We start from the raw sequence: 19,188 nt of genomic DNA on the forward strand, positions 1-19,188 counted from the left end.
TGGGAATGAAGAGAATGAAGGAGCCTTTTGAAGGATCGCAGTTCCTCATCCACGCTGTTGAGTTCAGCTGTAAATTCTCATCTCTCTGAGGCTGGAGACTAGTTCCTTGTAGAGAGGAGGCATTTTCAAGGCACTTGGTAGGGAAGGGGTCCTGAAACCGGGGCTGTACACCCAGGATGTGAGTCGTCTCCCACCGACGTGGGCCTGTCTGTGTCTGTGCATTGCTGGTTTTCATTTTAATGGTTCTAATTTGAGAATGTGCCGATGTCATTTTTACGAGGTTGGTGTAAAAAAAATTTACAGCCTTTTCCAAAAAGCTTTTTTTTCCAAGGGAAAAAGGTGCGGAATAACTTCAGGGGTTTTATGGTCTCCTCTCCCCACCTTCCTTGTCCCCCTTCTCTGTGTAATTTCATTTTTATGTCTCTTTGCTGGAGGACAAAGCCTGGCTGGTCGAGAACTTTCCACCCCGCCAGGTCAGTTCTCTCAGTGGTCAGGACCACTAATCGCTAACTCCTCCTTCTTGTACCCCTTTCTTCCACCCTCTGGTCCCTGAGGAGTTGCATTTTGAGGGTTAGATGAAGCGATATTCTTGCTTTACTTTGAACCAGTGAGTGCTTATTAGGCATCCATTGTTTACCAGCAGTAAGTATCTACCCTGAAAGACTGTATCACTTCCTACTCAAAATCCTTCAGCGATTTTTCAGGTGTATAATGAAATAAAAAATCATTGTCCCTGTGCAATCTGGCCCCTGCACACCTCTGGGACATCTTCTCAGGCCACTCTTCTCTTGGCCACACTGGCTTTTCAATTCATAATGCACCCAGCTTTTCCCACAGCAGGGCCCTTGCACCATCTGTTCCCTCCACCTCAGATTTCTCTCCCTTGGAAGAGTTGCCTCCTCCTGATGTTGTGTCTCCTCAGAGAGGCCTTCCCTGGCCACACACCCTAGAGCCAGCCAGCCAGCCAGCCAGCCTCTGTGGGACACTCGCCACCAACTCTGAGTTTGCATGTCTCTTTGTGTAGTGTCTGTCTCAGCCCATTAGAACGTGAGCACCGTTAAAGATGCTGAGTCCCCAGTACTGAGGACACTGTGAGTGCCCTGTGGGGCTTAATAACCACTCATTAAATTGTTAAATTAATAGTCATGCTGTGGCTCTGGAGGTAAAGGTAATAGGCTTTCCTGGGGATGCTTTTCCGGCTCGGAATGGGGCGAGGTGGGCCAGCACCCTCAAATGCCCTTCTAGTCCCTTCTTTTCCTAAATCCAGCCAGTTCCCAGTGAAAATTAATTATGGAGACAATTTAGATAAGACCGAATCCCAGTTTTGCCAAAACCAGCCAGAGGCAGACAAAGGAAGTTTGGAGTTTGTTTGTTTTGGCTGCCCCTCACCACAATCCACATCAAACCAGAATTTGCTAGTACCTCCTCCATCCTGCCCAGCCAGCGCTTGGTTTCTCTTCCCTGTGCAGAACCCAGTTTCAGGTCTGGTACATTCAGGTTCTGCTTTTGCTGCTGTGTCCCACTGGGCAAATCATTGCCCATCTCTGGATCTCTGTTTCTCAATCTATCAGTGAACTAGAAAATACCTATTTTTTGACCCACTAAATTGATATTATGACCCACTACTGGGCCATGAGCAGCAATTTGAAAAATACTGGACTAGATACCCTCTAACACTTGCAGCTCTCCAGGGGCTGTGGCCCAAGCTCTTTGACTTCTCATTCTCAACAGCCCTTCAAGCTTGTCTCCCTGATGATCACGTCCCTGTCCTCCCACATACACAGAGAATAAGGCTGGCACCCCAACACAGATCTGGGATCCTCCAGCCTGCTGAAAGGGCTGGTAAATAGCCCCGCACCTGGCTTCCTGAGAGAGAATGACCCCTCTTCCACCCCTCCCCCCCAACCAACCCCGAATTCTCAGAACCAGAAATGGGAGTGTGGTCTTATCCTGGAGGGGAGAGAGAGACCCCACAGCACCAAGACTTGTTTTTCTATTCATAGCAGCTCCCTGTTGCCCTCAAAGCTACAGCTTCATTCTCCACCATCCCAACCGCCCTCCCTGGATGCCATCCGTTATAAGCCATTTGTTCCTAATTGCGGAGATCCTGCTAATGACTTCTGAATGGGGGATGGGGGGAGGAGAGTTCAGCTTCATTAGCGAGACTGAGTTCTTAAGCTTGAGGGGGAATGGGGGCTGGGCTGGAAGAGGGTTTGGTTAGCAAGGCCTTCCAGGTGGCACCAGGCAGATGACCAGGAGCTGCTGGTGAATCATCATGATAGTGTTCATCCAGGACCTACTGGGTGCCTGGCAGTGTGCTAAGTACTCCATGTGCACAGTCCCACGTGCTGTTCCCAGGAACCCCGTGAAGAAAGTATGGGGTTGTTCCAGTTTTGCAGAGGAAGAAACGGAGGCTCAAAGAGATGGTGACTTGCCCAAGGTTACCCAGTATATGGTGGAGCCAGAACTTGCATCCACATCTCTCTTGAAGTCCACGCATGAATGGACAGTGCACCTCCCGTAGAGGAAAACTGGACATCATCCCCAAACCACAGAGCTGGACATTTGGTTTTCAGTCCAAGGGGCAGAAGGAGGAAAAAAATGAGGTTTGAGAGGCCAAATGGCTCCCAGTTTTCCACTCTGCCTAAGCCCCCTCTTCCTGCTTCCCTAGGTTTTCCATAATGGCTTCTTCCTGGTGTGGGTATCTGAACACCTTTCTCACCCAGGGCTGTGTTTGGGTATCTCTTGTCCTTAGGGAAGGGAAACTGAGCCCACTTTTTCCCTGGAGTTTCCTTTCTTGGTCTTCTTCCTCCACCTCCACCATCTTCACTTCCCCTTCTCACTGTAGGGCTGAACACATGCAGGTTAGGGGGAAGGCAGATTTGAAGGCCTCGCTGGACTGTGCATGGGATCATGGAGACCCCTCAGTGGGGTAAGCCCTGAGCAGTCAGAGGTGTTTGGACTCTCCCACTTCCTAGCTGTGGAACCTCAGGCCTCAGTTTCCTTGTCTGTAAAACAGGGACATCAATACCTGCTCTTCTCCACTTAGCTCAATGTTGTGAAGCTTCAATTAAATGTTTGAAAAAGTGCTTTGAAAACTGCAAGGCAAATGTTAGCTGTTAAGCTAATGTCAGCCTTTGCCAGCCCCCCATATTCAGCCTAGACTAAAATGAGTTTTGTGAGTGGGTATCGCATGTCTGCTGTGTGCTGGTGGTTGGAGATGGGGGTTCACAGCTACAGTTGACAACATCTGTGCTTTCAAGGAGGCCCCACTCTGGTTGGCATATTCAAAGAAAGTGGGGCTGGGGATCTGCCGGAGTTAGGACCCGTTATTTCCCATGTCTCTCGGAGGTGGGCAGTCCAGTGATCTCCAGGCCGCAGTGCCAGCAGGCAGTGTGAACACATCTGGTGCAGCAGCGTGGTAGATGTGACCCTCCTCATTCACCATGTCAACTCGCCCTTCAGATGGCAAGACTCCAGTTAGTGCTGCCACCACCTCTGGGAAGCCTTCCCAGACTTCCCCAGGTAGAAGCCTTCTCTGAGCCCTGGCACTCACCCCCACTTCGGGCTGACTAGTTTCTTATCATTCGTTTTTTGTCTTGTTTTTTGTTTTGTTTTGTTTTTTGAGACGGAGTCTCTCTCTGTTGCCAGGCTGGAGTGCTGTGGTGCCCCCTCGGCTCACTGCAAGCTCCGCCTCCCAGGTTCACGCCATCCTTCTGCCTCAGCCTCCCGAGTAGCTGGGACTACAGGCTCCTGCCGCCACGCCTGGCTAATTTTTTATATTTTTAGTAGAGACGGGGTTTCACCGTGTTAGCCAGGATTGTCTTGATCTCCTGACCTCATGATCCTCCTGCCTTGGCTTCCCAAAGTGCTGGGATTACAGGCATGAGCCGCTGCTCCCGGCCTATCATTCTTTATTCTTAGAGGCTATCATCACAGAACCTGAGCTGTGAGCCCTGGGGGGGCAGAGGCCATGTTCTATTTCTCTGTATCCCCAGCCCCTAGCCTGGTCCCTGGCATGCAGCAGGTACTTCATAGATGTGAGAGGAGTGGTGAGTGAGGACCTACGTATGAGAAGGAATGGTGGGAAGCTGAGGGAGGGGAGCCTTGGCCAGACCTAAGGTCTTACCTGGCTCTCATCCAGCCTGGCCTTGGCAGGAAGAAGGAAAGGGGTTGTGGGTAGGGGGTGTGGGGGGAGGAAGGGCCTGTCACAGGGAGGGGGAGGTCTCAGGAATGAGACTGCAAGGCCTTGCCATTTTTTTCCTGTAAATCATGTAATTTCATGCTCCAGGGGACCACGAAGTAAGAGAGTCAGTGGGGAGTGAATTCAACTCCCCCGGCCACCCCCCACCCCACCCCAGGAGACTGAGCAGGACTCTGCCCCCAACTTCCCCCAGAAGCCCCTCCCTGCTGTTTCCTCCTGTCCCCCAGGGATCTGGAGTGCGTCATCTCCCCACCCCAACCAGTGTCCCTTTTGGGTCGCCTGGGCTGGCCAGCCCCTCTGAGCCATCTTCTTCCCCTACCCTTGTCCCCTGGCCTCTGACCCCTGTACCCCCTCAACCTTACCCTACCTCCACCTTTGGAGGACAAAGAGCACTTGTCAGTAGACCTGGAGGGGTTTGTAAAAGCAAGGTAGCAGAGGCAGGGGCTCCTTCCTAATGAGCACCTGACTCCCTGCCCTTCCTCCCCCACAACCCCCCCACCCTTCCTCCTCTTTCCGCAGAGTCTTTTGACTTAGAAAGGTCAGATTTCTGCTTTCTGAAGTGAATCTGGAAGAGGAGAAACATCCTGTCCCCCTCTGGAAGCCCAGGGCACTTCTCTGGGTGTGACATCCAGGGAAGGAGGTGGGGTGGGGGTGGCCTGTGAGGAGCACACCTGCAGCTCCCGGTTTGCTGCAGGACACCTTCCCGTCAATAGGCCAGTGCATATTTAGTTGCCATCCTAGGGAAAACTAGATTTAAAGCCTCAGGAGGCTCGGCTGTTCACACTGATGATGAATGGACGCGAAGGTGGTTGTGTGTACATGCTTGGTACACAGTGGTCACTCTCTTTGCTTGTTGAGCGACGGGTGGTGCAGCCATATCCCACCTTAAAAGGTTTTGCCTTCGCCGGGCGCCGTGGCTCATGCTTGTAATCCCAGCACTTTGGGAGGCCGAGGCGAGTGGATCACGAGGTCAGGAGATCGAGACCACAGTGAAACCCCGTCTCTACTAAAAATACAAAAAAATTAGCCGGGCGTGGTGGCGGGCGCCTGTAGTCCCAGCTACTCGGAGAGGCTGAGGCAGGAGAATGGCGTGAACCCGGGAGGCGGAGCTTGCAGTGAGCCAAGATTGCGCCACTGCACTCCAGCCTGGGCGACAGAGCGAGACTCCGTCTCAAAAAAAAAAAAAGGTTTTGCCTTGAAGGTGCTTATGGTGGGGTAGGAGAATAGGGGCCCATACGGAAAAAACAAGTGGGAAAAAACAAGTGCGTGTGTGGACAGATGTCAGAGTGAGCCACAAGCAGGCGCATTTCGTCTAATAAGTGCGCAGGGCACGAGGCTATGTTGGGGAGAGGCTGGAGGAGGTGAAGTGGAGAATTGTTGAGTGATTAATGAGAGTTGAAGGGAATGAATACTTCCGGAATGCCAACTGGATGCCAAACATTGGTCCTTTAATCCCCCTAGTAATTTGGAGATGGGTAGCTTCACAGTTTTGCAGATAAGGAGACTGAAGTGCAGAGACCTGGAATAACTTGCCCAAGGTCGTAGCTGGCAGGCCGCACAGCTGGGATTCAAACCCAGGACTGCCTAAGGTTGGAGCCCTGCGTCAAGGGCTTAGACACACCTGCACTGGCTCCCAAGGGGGTCTTGAGCAATCTGGAAGCAGATAAGTTTTGTGCTCCTGAAATGTGGATTCAGAACTTGCCTTCAGACCTCCCACTGAAGCAGAGTGAGGACATAGAGGGCTTGACTGGCCTCATAGATAATTTCCTGGGCCCTCCTGACCTCTCACTCCTACCAGACGTCTCACTGCCCATCAGTTTACCTTCCAGGCCCCTCCTACTCCTTGACTGTCATACTGACCCACTAGAGTGATTTCTCCAGCAATCTCCATATGCCTCCCACTCCTATGACCCCTCTGGCTCAGTTCAGTCTAAGCCACTGTGGCCACCAAGCCCACAGCACAATGGTCCATGCATCTCTGCTAATAGTATACCTTTTAGAACTTGATCTAATTCCTCCAGCAGCATGCATGTACAATCCTTGAACTCAGAAAGTCACATGGTACTCAGACCTTGTGCCACTGACCCCAGGGCTCTTCCCTCATCCTCCCAACTGTGTGCTCTGGCTCCACAGTGAATGCTACTTTTTAGCCCCCAGGCTGACCACCCAGTAAGGCAGTTGGCCTTGAAGCCAGGCTTCCTGGGCTCAAATCTTGGCTCTGATGCCGCCTAGCTGTATGATCTTGGGTAAGTTACTTAATCTCCTGGAGACTCAGTTTCCTCATCTGCAAAATGGGGCAATAACCCCTACCTCACAGCCTTACAGAGGAAGATTAAATAAGCTCTTGCCTGTATAGTGCCTGACCCATAGTAGATGCTCAACAAATAGTACTGATTTACTAATGCCCTGAGTCCACCCCCTTTATTTTCCTCTAAGAGTCCCTTTTTGACCATGGGCCCTTCCATTTGCTGTCCCTGTTGAGTCCTAGCAAAACTTCACTGGGTCCCAGGCTGAGTCTGTAGAGGCTCTGATCCCTGAACCCCAACAGCCCTTCTCAGTGACTCCTACTGCCCTTACCCCAAGGCCTTATGGACCCATGACCCTGTCACCCCCAAGACCTTCCACCTTACCCTGAGCTCCTTCTCCTTACTGCCCCAAACACTCCCTAATCCCAGGATCCCACCCAGCCTCCCAGGCCATTGCTGACTCAGCCCCTGTCTTGCAGGCTCTCCAAGTGGCCCGGCAGTTCCTGCTGCAGCAGGCCTCAGGCCTGAGCTCCCCAGGGAACAATGAGAGCAAACAGTCTGCCTCTGCTGTGCAGGTGAGGAAGAGAGCACCCCGCTGGCTCTGAGTTGGGATGGAATGTGGGCCTGGCACAGAGGGAGGGCAAGGACCCGTTGGAGAACTGTTCTTGCCAGTTCCAACACCAAAAAGTGGGCAACTTTTCAAAGGAAATACAGTCACTGCAGGGGTGGAGCAAAAAGACTTCCACTTTCTCTCGTCTCCACCTGATCAGCCAGACCTTCCGCTAGCTTAGCCTCTTTGTCCCTGTCACTCAAAGTTTGTCTGCAGCTCTCCCTGTCTCTTTGTACCTCTCTCACTGTTTCTTCTCCCCTGCCTCTTCCCTTCAGGGTCTCTCTCGTTCACTTCTCATGTTTCTGCGTCCCTGTGGGTCCCTCCCTCTGTCCCTCTCTGTTCCTGTGTCTGGATCTCAGCCCCTCCCAGGCCATCTCTGTTGCTGCGGTCACGTCACTAAGTCCCCCCTTCCCTTATCCTCCCCCCTTATCCCTCATCCACCAGCTCTCTCGCAGTCTCTCCATGCTTCCTGTCTCTTGATGTCTCTCTGTCTCTTTTGTTTTCCTTTGCACAATCTGCCCTTTTTTCCCCTTCTCCCTTCCCCCCAGCTTGCCAGCCCATCTGGCTGGCTGGGGGAGGGGAGATCTGTGGGGGGTGGGCGGGGGGGGTGGTGGGGGAGCCAGGCCTTCTGTTTACCTTTTGTGTCACAAAGAACTTGGGAGAATTGCAGTCTGAGTCCGGGTTGGGTCACTACTTGGGCAGCCGCTCCCCTCCCCCTCTGCCCAGCAGCCTGGGATCCATGCCTCCCCCACCCTTCCCCTAGCAGAGGGAGGCTCAGAATTGGGGAAGGGATTAAGCCAGGCTTTGAAAGGAAGTTTATCTAAGGGAAGAAGGGTGAGCATGGTTGGTCCTGAGCTGGAGGTGCTCTGGAGTCTGGGGCTGGGTGCTGAGGGAAGTGAAGAGGAGGGTGGGGTGGCGGCAGGGTGCTCAGAGAAGGACCCAGGACCAGGCTTTGTCCTGGGCGGAGATTCCAGTGCTCTGACAAAGTCTGGGTTTTATGTAAAACAAGTTTATGTTTGGAAAAAGTTCAAGGTGCCCAACAGATGTGCAGCCTTAACAGTAACCCTCTTTTAAAATTCTTGACCCTAAGGAGACAACCCTCAAAGGGGAGGAGCTGGGCAAAGATCAGGGCATGGCCTGCGGTGGAGGAGGGGAAGACACAATCTGGAAAGTCAATAAAGAGAGGAAGAGAAAGATTTCATCAGAATGAGATCTAAAAGGTTCTCATACCCATGCTGGTCAGGATTGGGTCTCTTTAAATTAATGATCCCCCACATACAATCCCAGGGTTTGAAGTGGTCCTTGGGCTTCCACTGTGAATCCTGCCCGCCCTGGACCCAGCTTAGAACAGGAAGGAGTAGGCTGGACAACAGCAAACGTTCCCCCAAACCAGAAAGGGGCTGCTGACCCAGGGGTAGGAGGGTAGGAGCTTGATGGTAGTGGGAAGGACTGGGGTAAGACATCCAGAAGGACTGCTCAGCTGGGGATTAAGGGTCACAGATCTGAAATAATTGAGAGCTGAAGGGAGACTATGGAATCTTCCTTAGGAAACTCCCTCCCTCCAAAATAAGAGAGGCCTAGAGGTTTCAGGGTCAGAAAAGACAGATAAAATGATCTTTTTCTCAGGCCTTCTCTCTCCTTGTCTCATTACTTCCAAAAATTCATTGATTGATTGATTGATTCATTCATTCAACAAATAGTTACTGAGTACATCCCAAACTAACAACTGACATTACAGAGTGCTTACTATGAAGTGTAGACACTAAGCGCTTTACAGCTATCTCATTTATCCTCACAGTCCTATGGGAGAGGTGTTATTCTAGCCCCATCTTGCAGATGAGGAAACTGAGGCCCAGAGAGGTTAAGAAACTTATCCAAAGTTATACAATGAATAAAGGACAGAGGATTTGAACCCAATAGCTCCAGAACTCACACTTTTTTTTTTTTTTGAGATGGAGTCTCACTCTTGTTGCCCAGGCTAGAGTGCAATGGCACGATTTCAGCTCACCACAACCTCCGCCTCCCGGGTTCAAGCAATCTCAATCTCCCAAGTAGCTCAAGCCTCAATCTCCCGAGTAGCTGGGATTACAGGCATGCGCCACCACACCCAGCTAATTTTGTATTTTTAGTAGGGTTGTATTTTTAGTAGGTTTTAGTAGCGTTGTATTTTTAGGGTTTCTCCTTGTTGGTCAGGCTGGTCTCAAACCCCCAATCTCAGGTGATCTGCATGCCTCTGCCTCCCAAAGTGCTGGGATTACAGGCGTGAGCCATCGTGCCCGGCCAGTAGAACTCAACACTTTTAATCTCTGCATTGTGACAATCCCTTGTGCTTGGCATGGTAATAATGCCAATATTTCCCAGGTGTAGAAGCCTAGGCCAGATGGTTCTCAGGGTCTCAGGGAGATGGGGGTTCTTGGGGCCATGGAGCCATGCTTCCCAAGGAGCCTGGATTCCCCACCTATATTGATCCCTCTATTTCTCCTCCAACCCTGAATACCTTCCTTGCCTTCTGCCCCTATTCCTAAGTTTATTATCTTCAAGGAGGTCAGATCCTTGTCCTGAAGTAGGGTCCAGGGCCTTGAAATGCTCTTCTGTGAGCTCAAGACTGGTGAGGGGATAGGGGAGAGCAAGGACTGGGCTCCCCACCTGAGCAGAAGAGTGCATCTTGAGCCTGAGTACAGTGGATAATGAAGGGAGATCGAGGGCAGCTCCTTTCCCAGGGCTCCCCACAGAACGCTGCTCTGCTCCCCAGCAGGATTTTCTGCCCACACACCTCCCAGCCACGTTCACCACCCCTCTCCTCCAGAGCCAGCTTCAGAAGAGTTACCAAAACTCTTATCAGGTCTCCAGCTCCAGCCTAGTGAGGGGCCCCCCTTCCAGGCCCGGACACCACCAGGGAGAGGCCTATCATAGAAGGCGGCACAGGTGGCCCAGAGTTGAGGACGTGATGGGGGCAAAGGTGGCTGGGGCCTTGGCTTCCTCCATCCCCATCTGGCATTTCCAGAAGTCCTTCTTTATATCTCACTGCTATCTTTCCTTGCTGCAGCCGCAGCCCAGAATTAGTTTGAGGACTTCTGGTCATTTGCAGGAGAGTTCTCTGGCCTGATCTCCCCACATCGCCCCCTACTCACAGGGACCCCATACTTAAGAGACAGTTTGGGTCCTTGACCCTGGCACCAAATTGCATTCGTTCCCACTCTCAGCCCTCAAATAAGCTTCCTGTGTGTCAGGCACTGTCCCTGTTCTTTCCAGTCAGACCGTCCAGCCGAGCACACTGTATTCACGGGTGGGTGCAGGGTCCCTGAGGGAGGGGCTGGAAGCAGCTGCCAGCGTTTGGCCCAGGGCTCTCACACTGCCAGTGCTTAAGTTAGCACTTAGCTGCCCAGCTACTCTCCAGATGGTGACTCAGGGGCCCTGCTGAGCCCTCCAGCTGTAGAGCACCCATCCTGAGGCATCTGAGCCTGGCAAGGGGCCGGCCGGGACACCAGCGGAGCTCCAGCTCAGTTCTCAGACCCCCAAGGGGCACGGGGAGAGGTGGATGAGGTCAACCAACTCAGGAGATCAGCATGCGGCAGCCACTTCCCAGACCCTTTGTGACTCCAGTGGGCCACCTCGAGACGAGTGCACACCATGTAATCCGTCCAGATCTCTGTAGCAGCCTCCACAGGCAGCTGCTTAGCCAAGTGGCAGGAAAAGCAAGTGCCAAGGAGGCCCTCCAAGGTCATCTCTTCCATTCCCCTGCTTCCAAGTAAGAAAGGCCCAAGGAAGGAAAGGCCACATCCTTTGTTCACATGCACCTGTCAGTGACTCACAGTCCTGGTGCCTGGAAAGATCTTCTGAGTGTCTGGTCTCAGTCTTTCCTGTTGCGGGCCACGTTTGTCTCTAGTTCAGCTCTCACAGCAGTGAGAATGAGTGACCTAGTGCCTTGGTCCTCAGTGACCTTTGGCAGCACCCTAAGGCACACCAGGGGAGGAGACAGAGAAGGAGGGGAAAGGGAAAATCCAAAATGTTTTAAAAAGTGATTTTCTTCACGTTTACATAGAATTTAGTGGCGTACAAGTCACTTTCACCCCTGCTCCCACTGTCCCTTCCGGGTCAGGGTCAGGGCAGGTTATTTAACCTCTCTGGGCCTCAGTTTTCCCATCTCATCTGTGCGATGTTAATGATGATGGCACCATCCTCACAGGGTTGCCGTGAAGATTCCATGAGATACACGTGTAAAGGGCTTAGCCAAGTGCCATGCCTGGCACATAATAAGCAGTCAGCAACATCTGCTAATGATGCAGGGAGGGCAGGTGCCCCAAATCCCAGTTAGCCGACAGGGAAAGTGCGGCTTGGTGATTTCAAGACTGGTAAATATCAGGGACAAAAACCAAGGTCACCTGACCCAGAAATCTAGGGCTCTGAGCTCACCCGCACCAGGATGCCTCTCTTTGTTGGGCACCCCCTTGGGAGGAGGAAAGAAAGGACAGTGGTACTTGTTCCATGTCTTTGGATGGCAAAACCCACCTTCTTTGAGCAGCCTCCTCAGCTGCCTCTGGAACACCCAACAACAGACTTAGGGGCTGGCTTTGGAGTTGGGTCTATGCCGTTGTCTGCCTCCAACCCCAGGCCCCCACATCCACCCCTGCAGCCTGGCTTTCAGAGAGTCCTTCTAGGATACAACCGAAGAGTAGGAAGTTAGCCTTTGGGATCTCAGCCTCATCAGCCCCCTCAGCCTCCGGACGTCCCACCTCCACATTCTCTCCCTAACCCTTCCCAAGACCTGTCCGGGGGTGGGGCAGTCAGCATAGGATGTGAAAACCCTGGGAGCTATGGAGTACGCAGACCTGGGCTTAAATCCCAACCCTGCCACTTAAGGCTGCCAGACTTTCCTGGTCTCCTCATTGGTAAAAATGATGTTAAACAACAACAACAACAAAGAACAAAAAACACTCCTAAGGGCACATCCCCCACTGGCTTAGAGGTCCCTTGGAGCCTTCATTCACATGGTATGCCCATGACTAAAGAGCTAGGTGTTACCCCTCCCAGGGCCATGTGGATAGAGATGGGCTGGGATAGGGGAGTAAAACCCAGGGGCAGGGACAGCTGCCAGTGATGGGGTGAGCAAGAGGTGTTGGGAGCCACCGGATTCCCCGATGTCCTTGGATTCACTGTACCTCCCTGGTTGCTTCTCTGCCTGGGGATTTCCTAATCCATGGCTTAAGGGGTGGTTCAAGGCTGAGTCCTGTCTCTGCTAGGCATTGAAAAGAGATCCAGCTCCTCCTCCCCTACCCCACAGGTGAGGCTGAGGCTTGGGGGAGGGTCCCCTGAGGACCTAGCCTGTCACAGCCTAGGACAAGTCCCTGCACAGCACTCCTCTCTGACTGGGCTAGCCCTGTAACCTTCTCTTCCTGCTCCCGGGCTGGCAGAGGGGCCTCTGAGGTGCCGGGGAAGGCATTTCAGCTCAGGGGGGCTAACACTTAGTGAGTACCTACTGTGTGCCAGGCACTCTGCCACAGCTCAGGAGTGAGAGAGGAAATTAGAGAAGAGTCCTGTATGCATGGGGTCACAGAGTGGAGGGGGCGGCAGACAGCCCCATCAGAGCACCTGTCCTGCTAATACGGGAACAAGACAAAATAGCAGCTGAGACCTGCCCATCCATGACTGCACAAGCCTGGGGGGTTCAGGAGAGGTGGGGTTGGGAAGATAATGATGTCATTGCTTTTTTCGGAATCTTTTCCCTATAGCTGGATTCTTTGGGCCTTCTATAGAGGCCTGACCCAGGGCAGAGGGTAGAAAGCTGTTCTACTTTGAGAATCCTGAATGTTCCAGCCTAGAAGGAATCATCTCTTACAGCCCAGTCTCTTATGTTTTAAGTTTGAGGAAACGGAAACATAAGAGAGGGCAAGTGACTTGCTAGAGTCGCACAGCCAGCTCAGTGCAGAGCTAGGAGCAGAAGCCTGCCCTGCTAACTCCCTGCCTGCCATTCTTCCCACCCCACCCTAGACATAGCTACACACACACACACACATTAGGACCAGGATGGCACCAAGAGCGCTCCGTGGGCTTCACCTCTGGCCACTGTGTGTGCCGTCCAGGCAGGTGTGCCGGGGTGTGTGAGAGGAGACAAAGTGCAGGTCCTCGTGCAAGGTGGGCCATGTTTTGAATCCTTCCCATGCTGTAGACTGCCCTCCCAGCCAGGCCCACCTTGCAGGAAGTGGTCTCAAAATAGACTGTGTGAGACTATGGGTGGCCTGGTGTGCTGCCCCTCCCCCATTACTGGGGGGAACCAGCCAAAGCATGGGTTCTACTGACCAGTGTCACTAGAGCCTAATCTTCCTGCTGTAAGGACAGCACGTCCTATGATAATAGCCAACCCTTATATGCACTTGCTGTGTGCCAGGCCTTGTTTTAAGTATTCACTGATTAGTCCTCATGGTGACCTTAATAGGTAGGTACTATCACTGTTTTCATTTTAGAAATAAAGAAAACAGACAACAGGGAGGTAAGTCACTGTCCAAAGAGAGAGACAGCCAGCAGGCAGCAGAGCCAGAATTGGAACCCAGGCAGCCTCCCTGGGAGCCACTCTGCCACGCTGAGAGTGGGGCCCTGGGTGGTGCCTCCTCCTGGGGTGGGGTCCAGGGGACAGGGCTAACGGGCCGAATCCTGCAGGTGCCTGTGTCGGTGGCCATGATGTCGCCACAGATGCTTACCCCGCAACAGATGCAGCAGATCCTGTCGCCCCCGCAGCTGCAGGCCTTGCTCCAGCAGCAGCAAGCCCTCATGCTCCAGCAGGTGAGTCTGGCCCCAGGGCAGCTGGTCCCTCCTCCTCTGCCTGGCCTGGCTCCTCCCATCCTGTTTACACCTCACCAAGGGCCCAAGCTGTCCCAGAAACCAGAGAGACCGCTCAGGCCAGACTGATCTGCATTCCTCTAGGGTAGTGGGGAGAGGTCAAAGGTCAGGCATCTCTCATGGCGGCCCTGCCCCCACAATACTCCCTCGTCCTCCCTCCCTGCATGCTGGCCCCACTTCTATCTCCTGAACAGGGAAGGGCAAAGTACTGGAACATACTGGCACCTTGTTCCCTGTGACCTGTTCAGGAGATCCACCAAAAGCAGGGAGGGTTCAGAGCTGTGGGAATGAAACTCCTCCATCCCTTGCCCCCTCCCTCCCCACCCAGACCCTGCTCAGGGCCCCTCCAGGCTGACTGCGGAGAGCCAGGCCACGTTTTAGGGAAACTCCCTTCTCCTGCCCCCAGGAGCCCAGATGGGACAGGGCTGGGGTTGTGGGGATAGCAGTACCCTGCCAGTGGTAACCCTCCCCCACTCCCCCAGCTGCAGGAGTACTACAAGAAGCAGCAGGAGCAGCTCCACCTGCAGCTCCTCACCCAGCAGCAGGCTGGGAAGCCGCAGCCCAAAGAGGTAAGGGGCCGTAGCAGGGCCCACCACCACCCTCACCCCCTGCCCAGAGGCTGGGTGTCCAGAGCTGGTCAGGAGGGAACTGCCTTGCAGGAATAGTAGAAAAATCTAGAAAAGGTTGAGGATGGGGACCAAGGATCATTGTGGGGGAAATGGGGATGGTGGTTCTTACGTGTCTCCATCTCCCCTCATCCTCATTCATTCTTTCTCTCCTTGCCTCGTGTTGTTGTCTCTGTGCACATGGGTGTAGACAGGTGTGTACGTGTCACCCCCGTGTGTGGCGTCTGCCAGGCCACGCTTATGTGCCTTGTGGTCACGCCATCTTCCTGTCCCCTTGTGTCTTTGTGACCCAGCACCTCAGCCCTCCCCTCCTTGTCCTGCGAATCTCTGAGTCCTTCAGCAAACCACTTCCCCTTACCTCAGCCTGCCCCCAGCTTCTTCCCCTTCTTGTCATGACTTGCCCAGCCACCCCGCAGTCTCCTCTCAGAGCTCCCCAGCCTACATCCCCTACCCCATCGGAGCTTCTATACCAGGCCCTGGAGGCCCTTCTCCCCTGGGTCCCAGACCTGTGAATCTCCCCTGCTGCCCAACTGCAGCCCCAAGCTCTAAGTTTCCTCTTCCCGGAAGGCTGCCCTGACACCCAGGAATTCTCCAGCACCCCCAGTCTCCCCCGTCAGCAGTCTTGTAATTGCTGTGTTATCGGCAGGTAAATCTCTAGGCTAAGTTTATCCTGTGTCTCTGTATTGAATAGCCAGCCCCCACCCTACCCCATGCTTCCCACCCCCAGCAGGCAGGCAGAGACATCTCTGCCTCTCAACCCACCCAGGACATGCTTGGCTCCTGGGGCTCAAAAGAGACTTGCTGATAGCCTGACTTGTCAGTGCCTGTGTGAAGAACTGAATGGGTGGGGGTAGGTAGAGTGGGTGAGCCAGGGAGTACAGGACGCCTGGGCAGTGGTGATGTGACTGTTCTCCGAGCCTGGGTCCCAGCGAGTCCCGTCAGACTCCTTGATTCTCTGTATCTAAAAAGCAAGAGAGGAAAAGAGCTGGGGGAGAGAAAACTCCCTCCCCAGAGCAGAAGGGGGGCACCCCAGGCATGTGGGAAGGGTGCCCTCCAGGCAGGAGTGGCCCCCAGAATCTGACAGGCTCATCGATCATTGTGATGAGGCCCCCCCCAGGCGTGCACAGCTGCGGTGCAGGGAGCTGAAGCAGCGGAAGGAGGGAGGCGGGAGGAGGGAGGGCGTCGTGCTGCGTGTCTGGGTCTGGCTGTGTGTGTTTGCGCGCGTGCGTACGTGCGTGCATGCGTGTGTTTACTGCGAGGAGGCATGCAGCCTTATGGAAGCTGGGCCGGGAGCAGACACACTGCAGCTGCAGACGCCACAACGACAGCTCCAGGGGCTGACAGGCCCTGGGAGGGGGTGGCCGCAGGGTGGGGGCCAGATGGCATGCCTGAAGCTGATGGCACCCCTCTCTGCCCGCCCCCTCGGGCCCCTCACCAGGCACTGGGGAACAAGCAGCTGGCCTTCCAGCAGCAGCTCCTGCAAATGCAACAGTTGCAGCAGCAGCACCTGCTCAACCTGCAGAGGCAGGGGCTGGTCAGCCTGCAGCCCAACCAAGCCTCGGGGCCCCTCCAGACCCTTCCGCAAGGTGAGCGCCTGCCACTCCTCCCCTCCCAGCCCCAACCCCACAGCCCTGCCTGTACGTAAGAGCTGGCAGCCCCTGCTCTTGGGGCCAGGTAGAAAGCCGAGTGTTCGTGGGGCCCTGCCAGCCTCCCCTGTCTCTCCCACAGCAGCTGTTTGCCCAACAGACCTGCCCCAGCTGTGGAAGGGTGAGGGTGCCCCCGGGCAGCCTGCCGAGGACAGCGTCAAGCAGGAGGGGCTGGACCTCACTGGCACGGCCGCCACCGCTACCTCGTTTGCCGCTCCCCCCAAGGTCTCACCCCCCCTCTCCCACCATACTCTGCCCAACGGACAGCCCACTGTGCTCACATCTCGGAGAGACAGGTACAGGGGTCCAGGCTGGGAGGGGCATCAAAGCCCTGCCTGGGGGTAGACCTGCCCCCCCCACCCCACGAGGGCTGGCCCTGTGATGGGGACTGTGAGGGAGGGGGTGGGTCCCAGGGACCGGAGGTTCACTCCCTCTCCACTCCCTCTCCCGGGGTGTACAGATGGTGCTTGGCCGCTGGGAAACCTGTATTGGGGCAGAAATGTCACCAGCAGGGGAGCTGGTGCTCAGCTGACTATAGGGCGGCTGGGGTCTTCAGGGTCCCTGATCGGCCACCTCCTTGCTGTCCTCCCAGCTCTTCCCACGAGGAGACCCCCGGCTCCCACCCCCTGTACGGACACGGAGAGTGCAAGTGGCCAGGCTGTGAGACCCTGTGTGAAGACCTGGGCCAGTTTATCAAGTAGGTGTCACCCCCAGCGCCTCCCCAGCAGCCTTTCCCCACAGGGCCCCTCCCCCAACCCTGCCCACTAGCTTGCCCCTTCTGGGAGCCCTCCTCACTAGCTGTACTACTGTCCTCACTCCAGGGGGTTCTAATTCTTTCTCTGCCCCCCACGGACTCCCTGATCACCCACTCCCTACCCTGTCTATACTTCTGGGCCTGCATTCCCCGGACTCCATCCCCAGCACAGGGTGCGGGTAGAAGGAGAGGACAAACATAAGCATTTCTCCTCCCCCCACCCTCCCCAGCTCCCCTCCAGCCTCAGCCCCGGGGAGTGATGGCGAGTGACAGGCTGAGGGCCGCAGACAGGCAGGGCGGGAGGTGGACAGGCGGCTGGCAGCAGGCGGCCAGCTGCCACAGCCGTGCCAGGCTCTGTCACTGACTGATTAACTCCGCTGTCTCCCAGACCCTTGCAGCATCAGGGTCAAACAAATTGTTTTCACGCTTCGTCAGAGGTTTACTTAATTAGTTCATTTGCAATTAGATCTCTCTGTAGCTGGGATTTTAGCAAAGACATCAAAGGAGGCTGACGAGAAGGGAGAAGCCTTCCCCCATTGCCCCGTTTTTCCATCTCTTTCTCTTCTTTGTATCTCTTGGTCTGTCTGCTTTTCAGGCCATGGGTGGGATTAGAGGATAGGATGGGAGGATGGTGGCAGCAGAGAAACTGAAGCCAACTTTCTCTCCTCCTCTCTTCCCCTTGAAGACACCTCAACACAGAGCATGCCCTCGATGACCGGAGTACAGCCCAGTGCCGGGTACAGATGCAAGTGGTGCAGCAGCTGGAGATCCAGGTGTGGCCCAGAAGATGCTGGGGAGGGACATGGCGGGCTCCAGCCCCTGCCCACCCACAGCACTGACTTGCTAGGTGGGCTCTGTTGGGAGGGTCTTATGGAAGGGTCCTATGGTCAAAGCCACCATCTTATGCTTTCTAGGTCCTAATGACCATGGTTGTGAGGTGAGGACAGCTGGATTCTGAGGGGTAAACCAAGGTTGGGGGCGTCTCTGCTGGGAGGTCCAGAAGAGACTCACGCTACATAGAAACATCAAAAATAATTATTAGCAGCTAACATATGCAGCACTTACTTTGTGCTGTACCAAATACCTTATATAGCTCAAGGAATCCTCTCAACAACCTTATGTGGTGGGTACCATTATTCTCCCCATTTTCCAGATGGAGAAAACAGGCACACAGAGCTAAAGTAACTTGCCTGTGAGCGGCAGAGCTGGGATTAGAACCCAGGCAGCCTGGCTTTCCCAAGGGAGTATCCCAGCTACTTGAGAGGGGACACTCGGCAGCACAGGGTTCCCAGGAAGCGACTCAGGGCAGCTCCTCTGTGCTGCTCCCTCCAGCACCTAGCAGAGCATCCTACTGTGAGAGGGTGGTCATGAGAGACCCATTGAGTTTATGAATGGGGTGTCTGAGCCATTCATCCGTTCCTGCATCTGCATTCAGTATGCGAGGCCCTCACACACAAGTGCCACTGCACAAGGCACAGTGGCCGCCCCGCGTGGGTGGGTAGGAAGAAGCCCCCCAACATGTAGAGGCAGGGATAAGCTCCAGCCAGGACGCACTGGGAGGGCTCAAATGGTCGCCGTCCAGGGAAGAAAGGGAGAGGCTTCGTGGAGCTGGCAGCCCCTGAGGGGTAGAGCATTGCTGAGGCCTCCCTGGGGCAGGTCACAGAGGGAGTGTGGATGCTGAGGCAAGGAGGCCACTGGGGGTGGGAACCGGCGGCCTTCTGAAGGGCCTGGGGGTGGAGGGGTGGGACAACACTGCCTCCAGGATTCAGCCTCCCGCTCACCTCCTGCTTTGCCACCCTCCACAGCTCGCCAAGGAGAGCGAGCGGCTGCAGGCCATGATGGCCCACCTGCACATGCGGCCCTCGGAACCCAAGCCCTTCAGCCAGCCAGTGAGTGCTGCTCCCCTCCCCGCCCCTCCCAGAGCCTTCCACAGACCCTGGAGCCTCGGGACCCCCACCCTCGGGCACTGGTCTCAGTACCCTCCCCATTGCTCACAGCTGAACCCGGTCCCCGGCTCCTCCTCATTCTCCAAGGTGACCGTCTCTGCAGCAGACTCGTTCCCAGATGGTCTCGTGCACCCCCCGACCTCGGCCGCAGCCCCTGTCACCCCCCTACGGCCCCCTGGCTTGGGCTCTGCCTCCCTGCATGGTGGGGGCCCAGCCCGTCGGAGAAGCAGCGACAAGTTCTGCTCCCCCATCTCCTCAGGTGAGGGTGGGCTGGGGGCTGCAGGGCGACAGCAGAGTGAGGCTGTTTTTCCCATCTGAGCCC

General features: G+C 54.9%; 1 protein-coding gene across 7 annotated transcripts in view; it reads left to right on the plus strand.

The window, feature by feature from the left end:
• Positions 1-19,188, plus strand: part of FOXP4 (forkhead box P4) — a 56,235-nt gene that overhangs the window by 24,956 nt on the left and 12,091 nt on the right. Inside the window, exons 3-11 of one of the 7 annotated variants that reach the window (XM_012496571.2) lie at positions 6,930-7,025; positions 13,715-13,837; positions 14,383-14,463; positions 15,959-16,106; positions 16,249-16,462; positions 16,759-16,863; positions 17,606-17,693; positions 18,726-18,809; positions 18,918-19,125. In XM_012496571.2, the coding sequence (XP_012352025.2) occupies positions 6,930-7,025; positions 13,715-13,837; positions 14,383-14,463; positions 15,959-16,106; positions 16,249-16,462; positions 16,759-16,863; positions 17,606-17,693; positions 18,726-18,809; positions 18,918-19,125 (1,147 nt within the window). Of the gene's footprint in view, positions 1-6,929; positions 7,026-13,714; positions 13,838-14,376; positions 14,464-15,958; positions 16,107-16,248; positions 16,463-16,758; positions 16,864-17,605; positions 17,694-18,725; positions 18,810-18,917; positions 19,126-19,188 lie in introns of all 7 variants that reach the window. The other 6 variants (XM_003266293.3, XM_003266292.3, XM_030796591.1 and 3 more) reach the window with 6 other exon arrangements.

The sequence above is a fragment of the Nomascus leucogenys genome, chromosome 17, assembly GCF_006542625.1.
Source record: "Nomascus leucogenys isolate Asia chromosome 17, Asia_NLE_v1, whole genome shotgun sequence".
NCBI lineage: Eukaryota > Metazoa > Chordata > Mammalia > Primates > Hylobatidae > Nomascus > Nomascus leucogenys.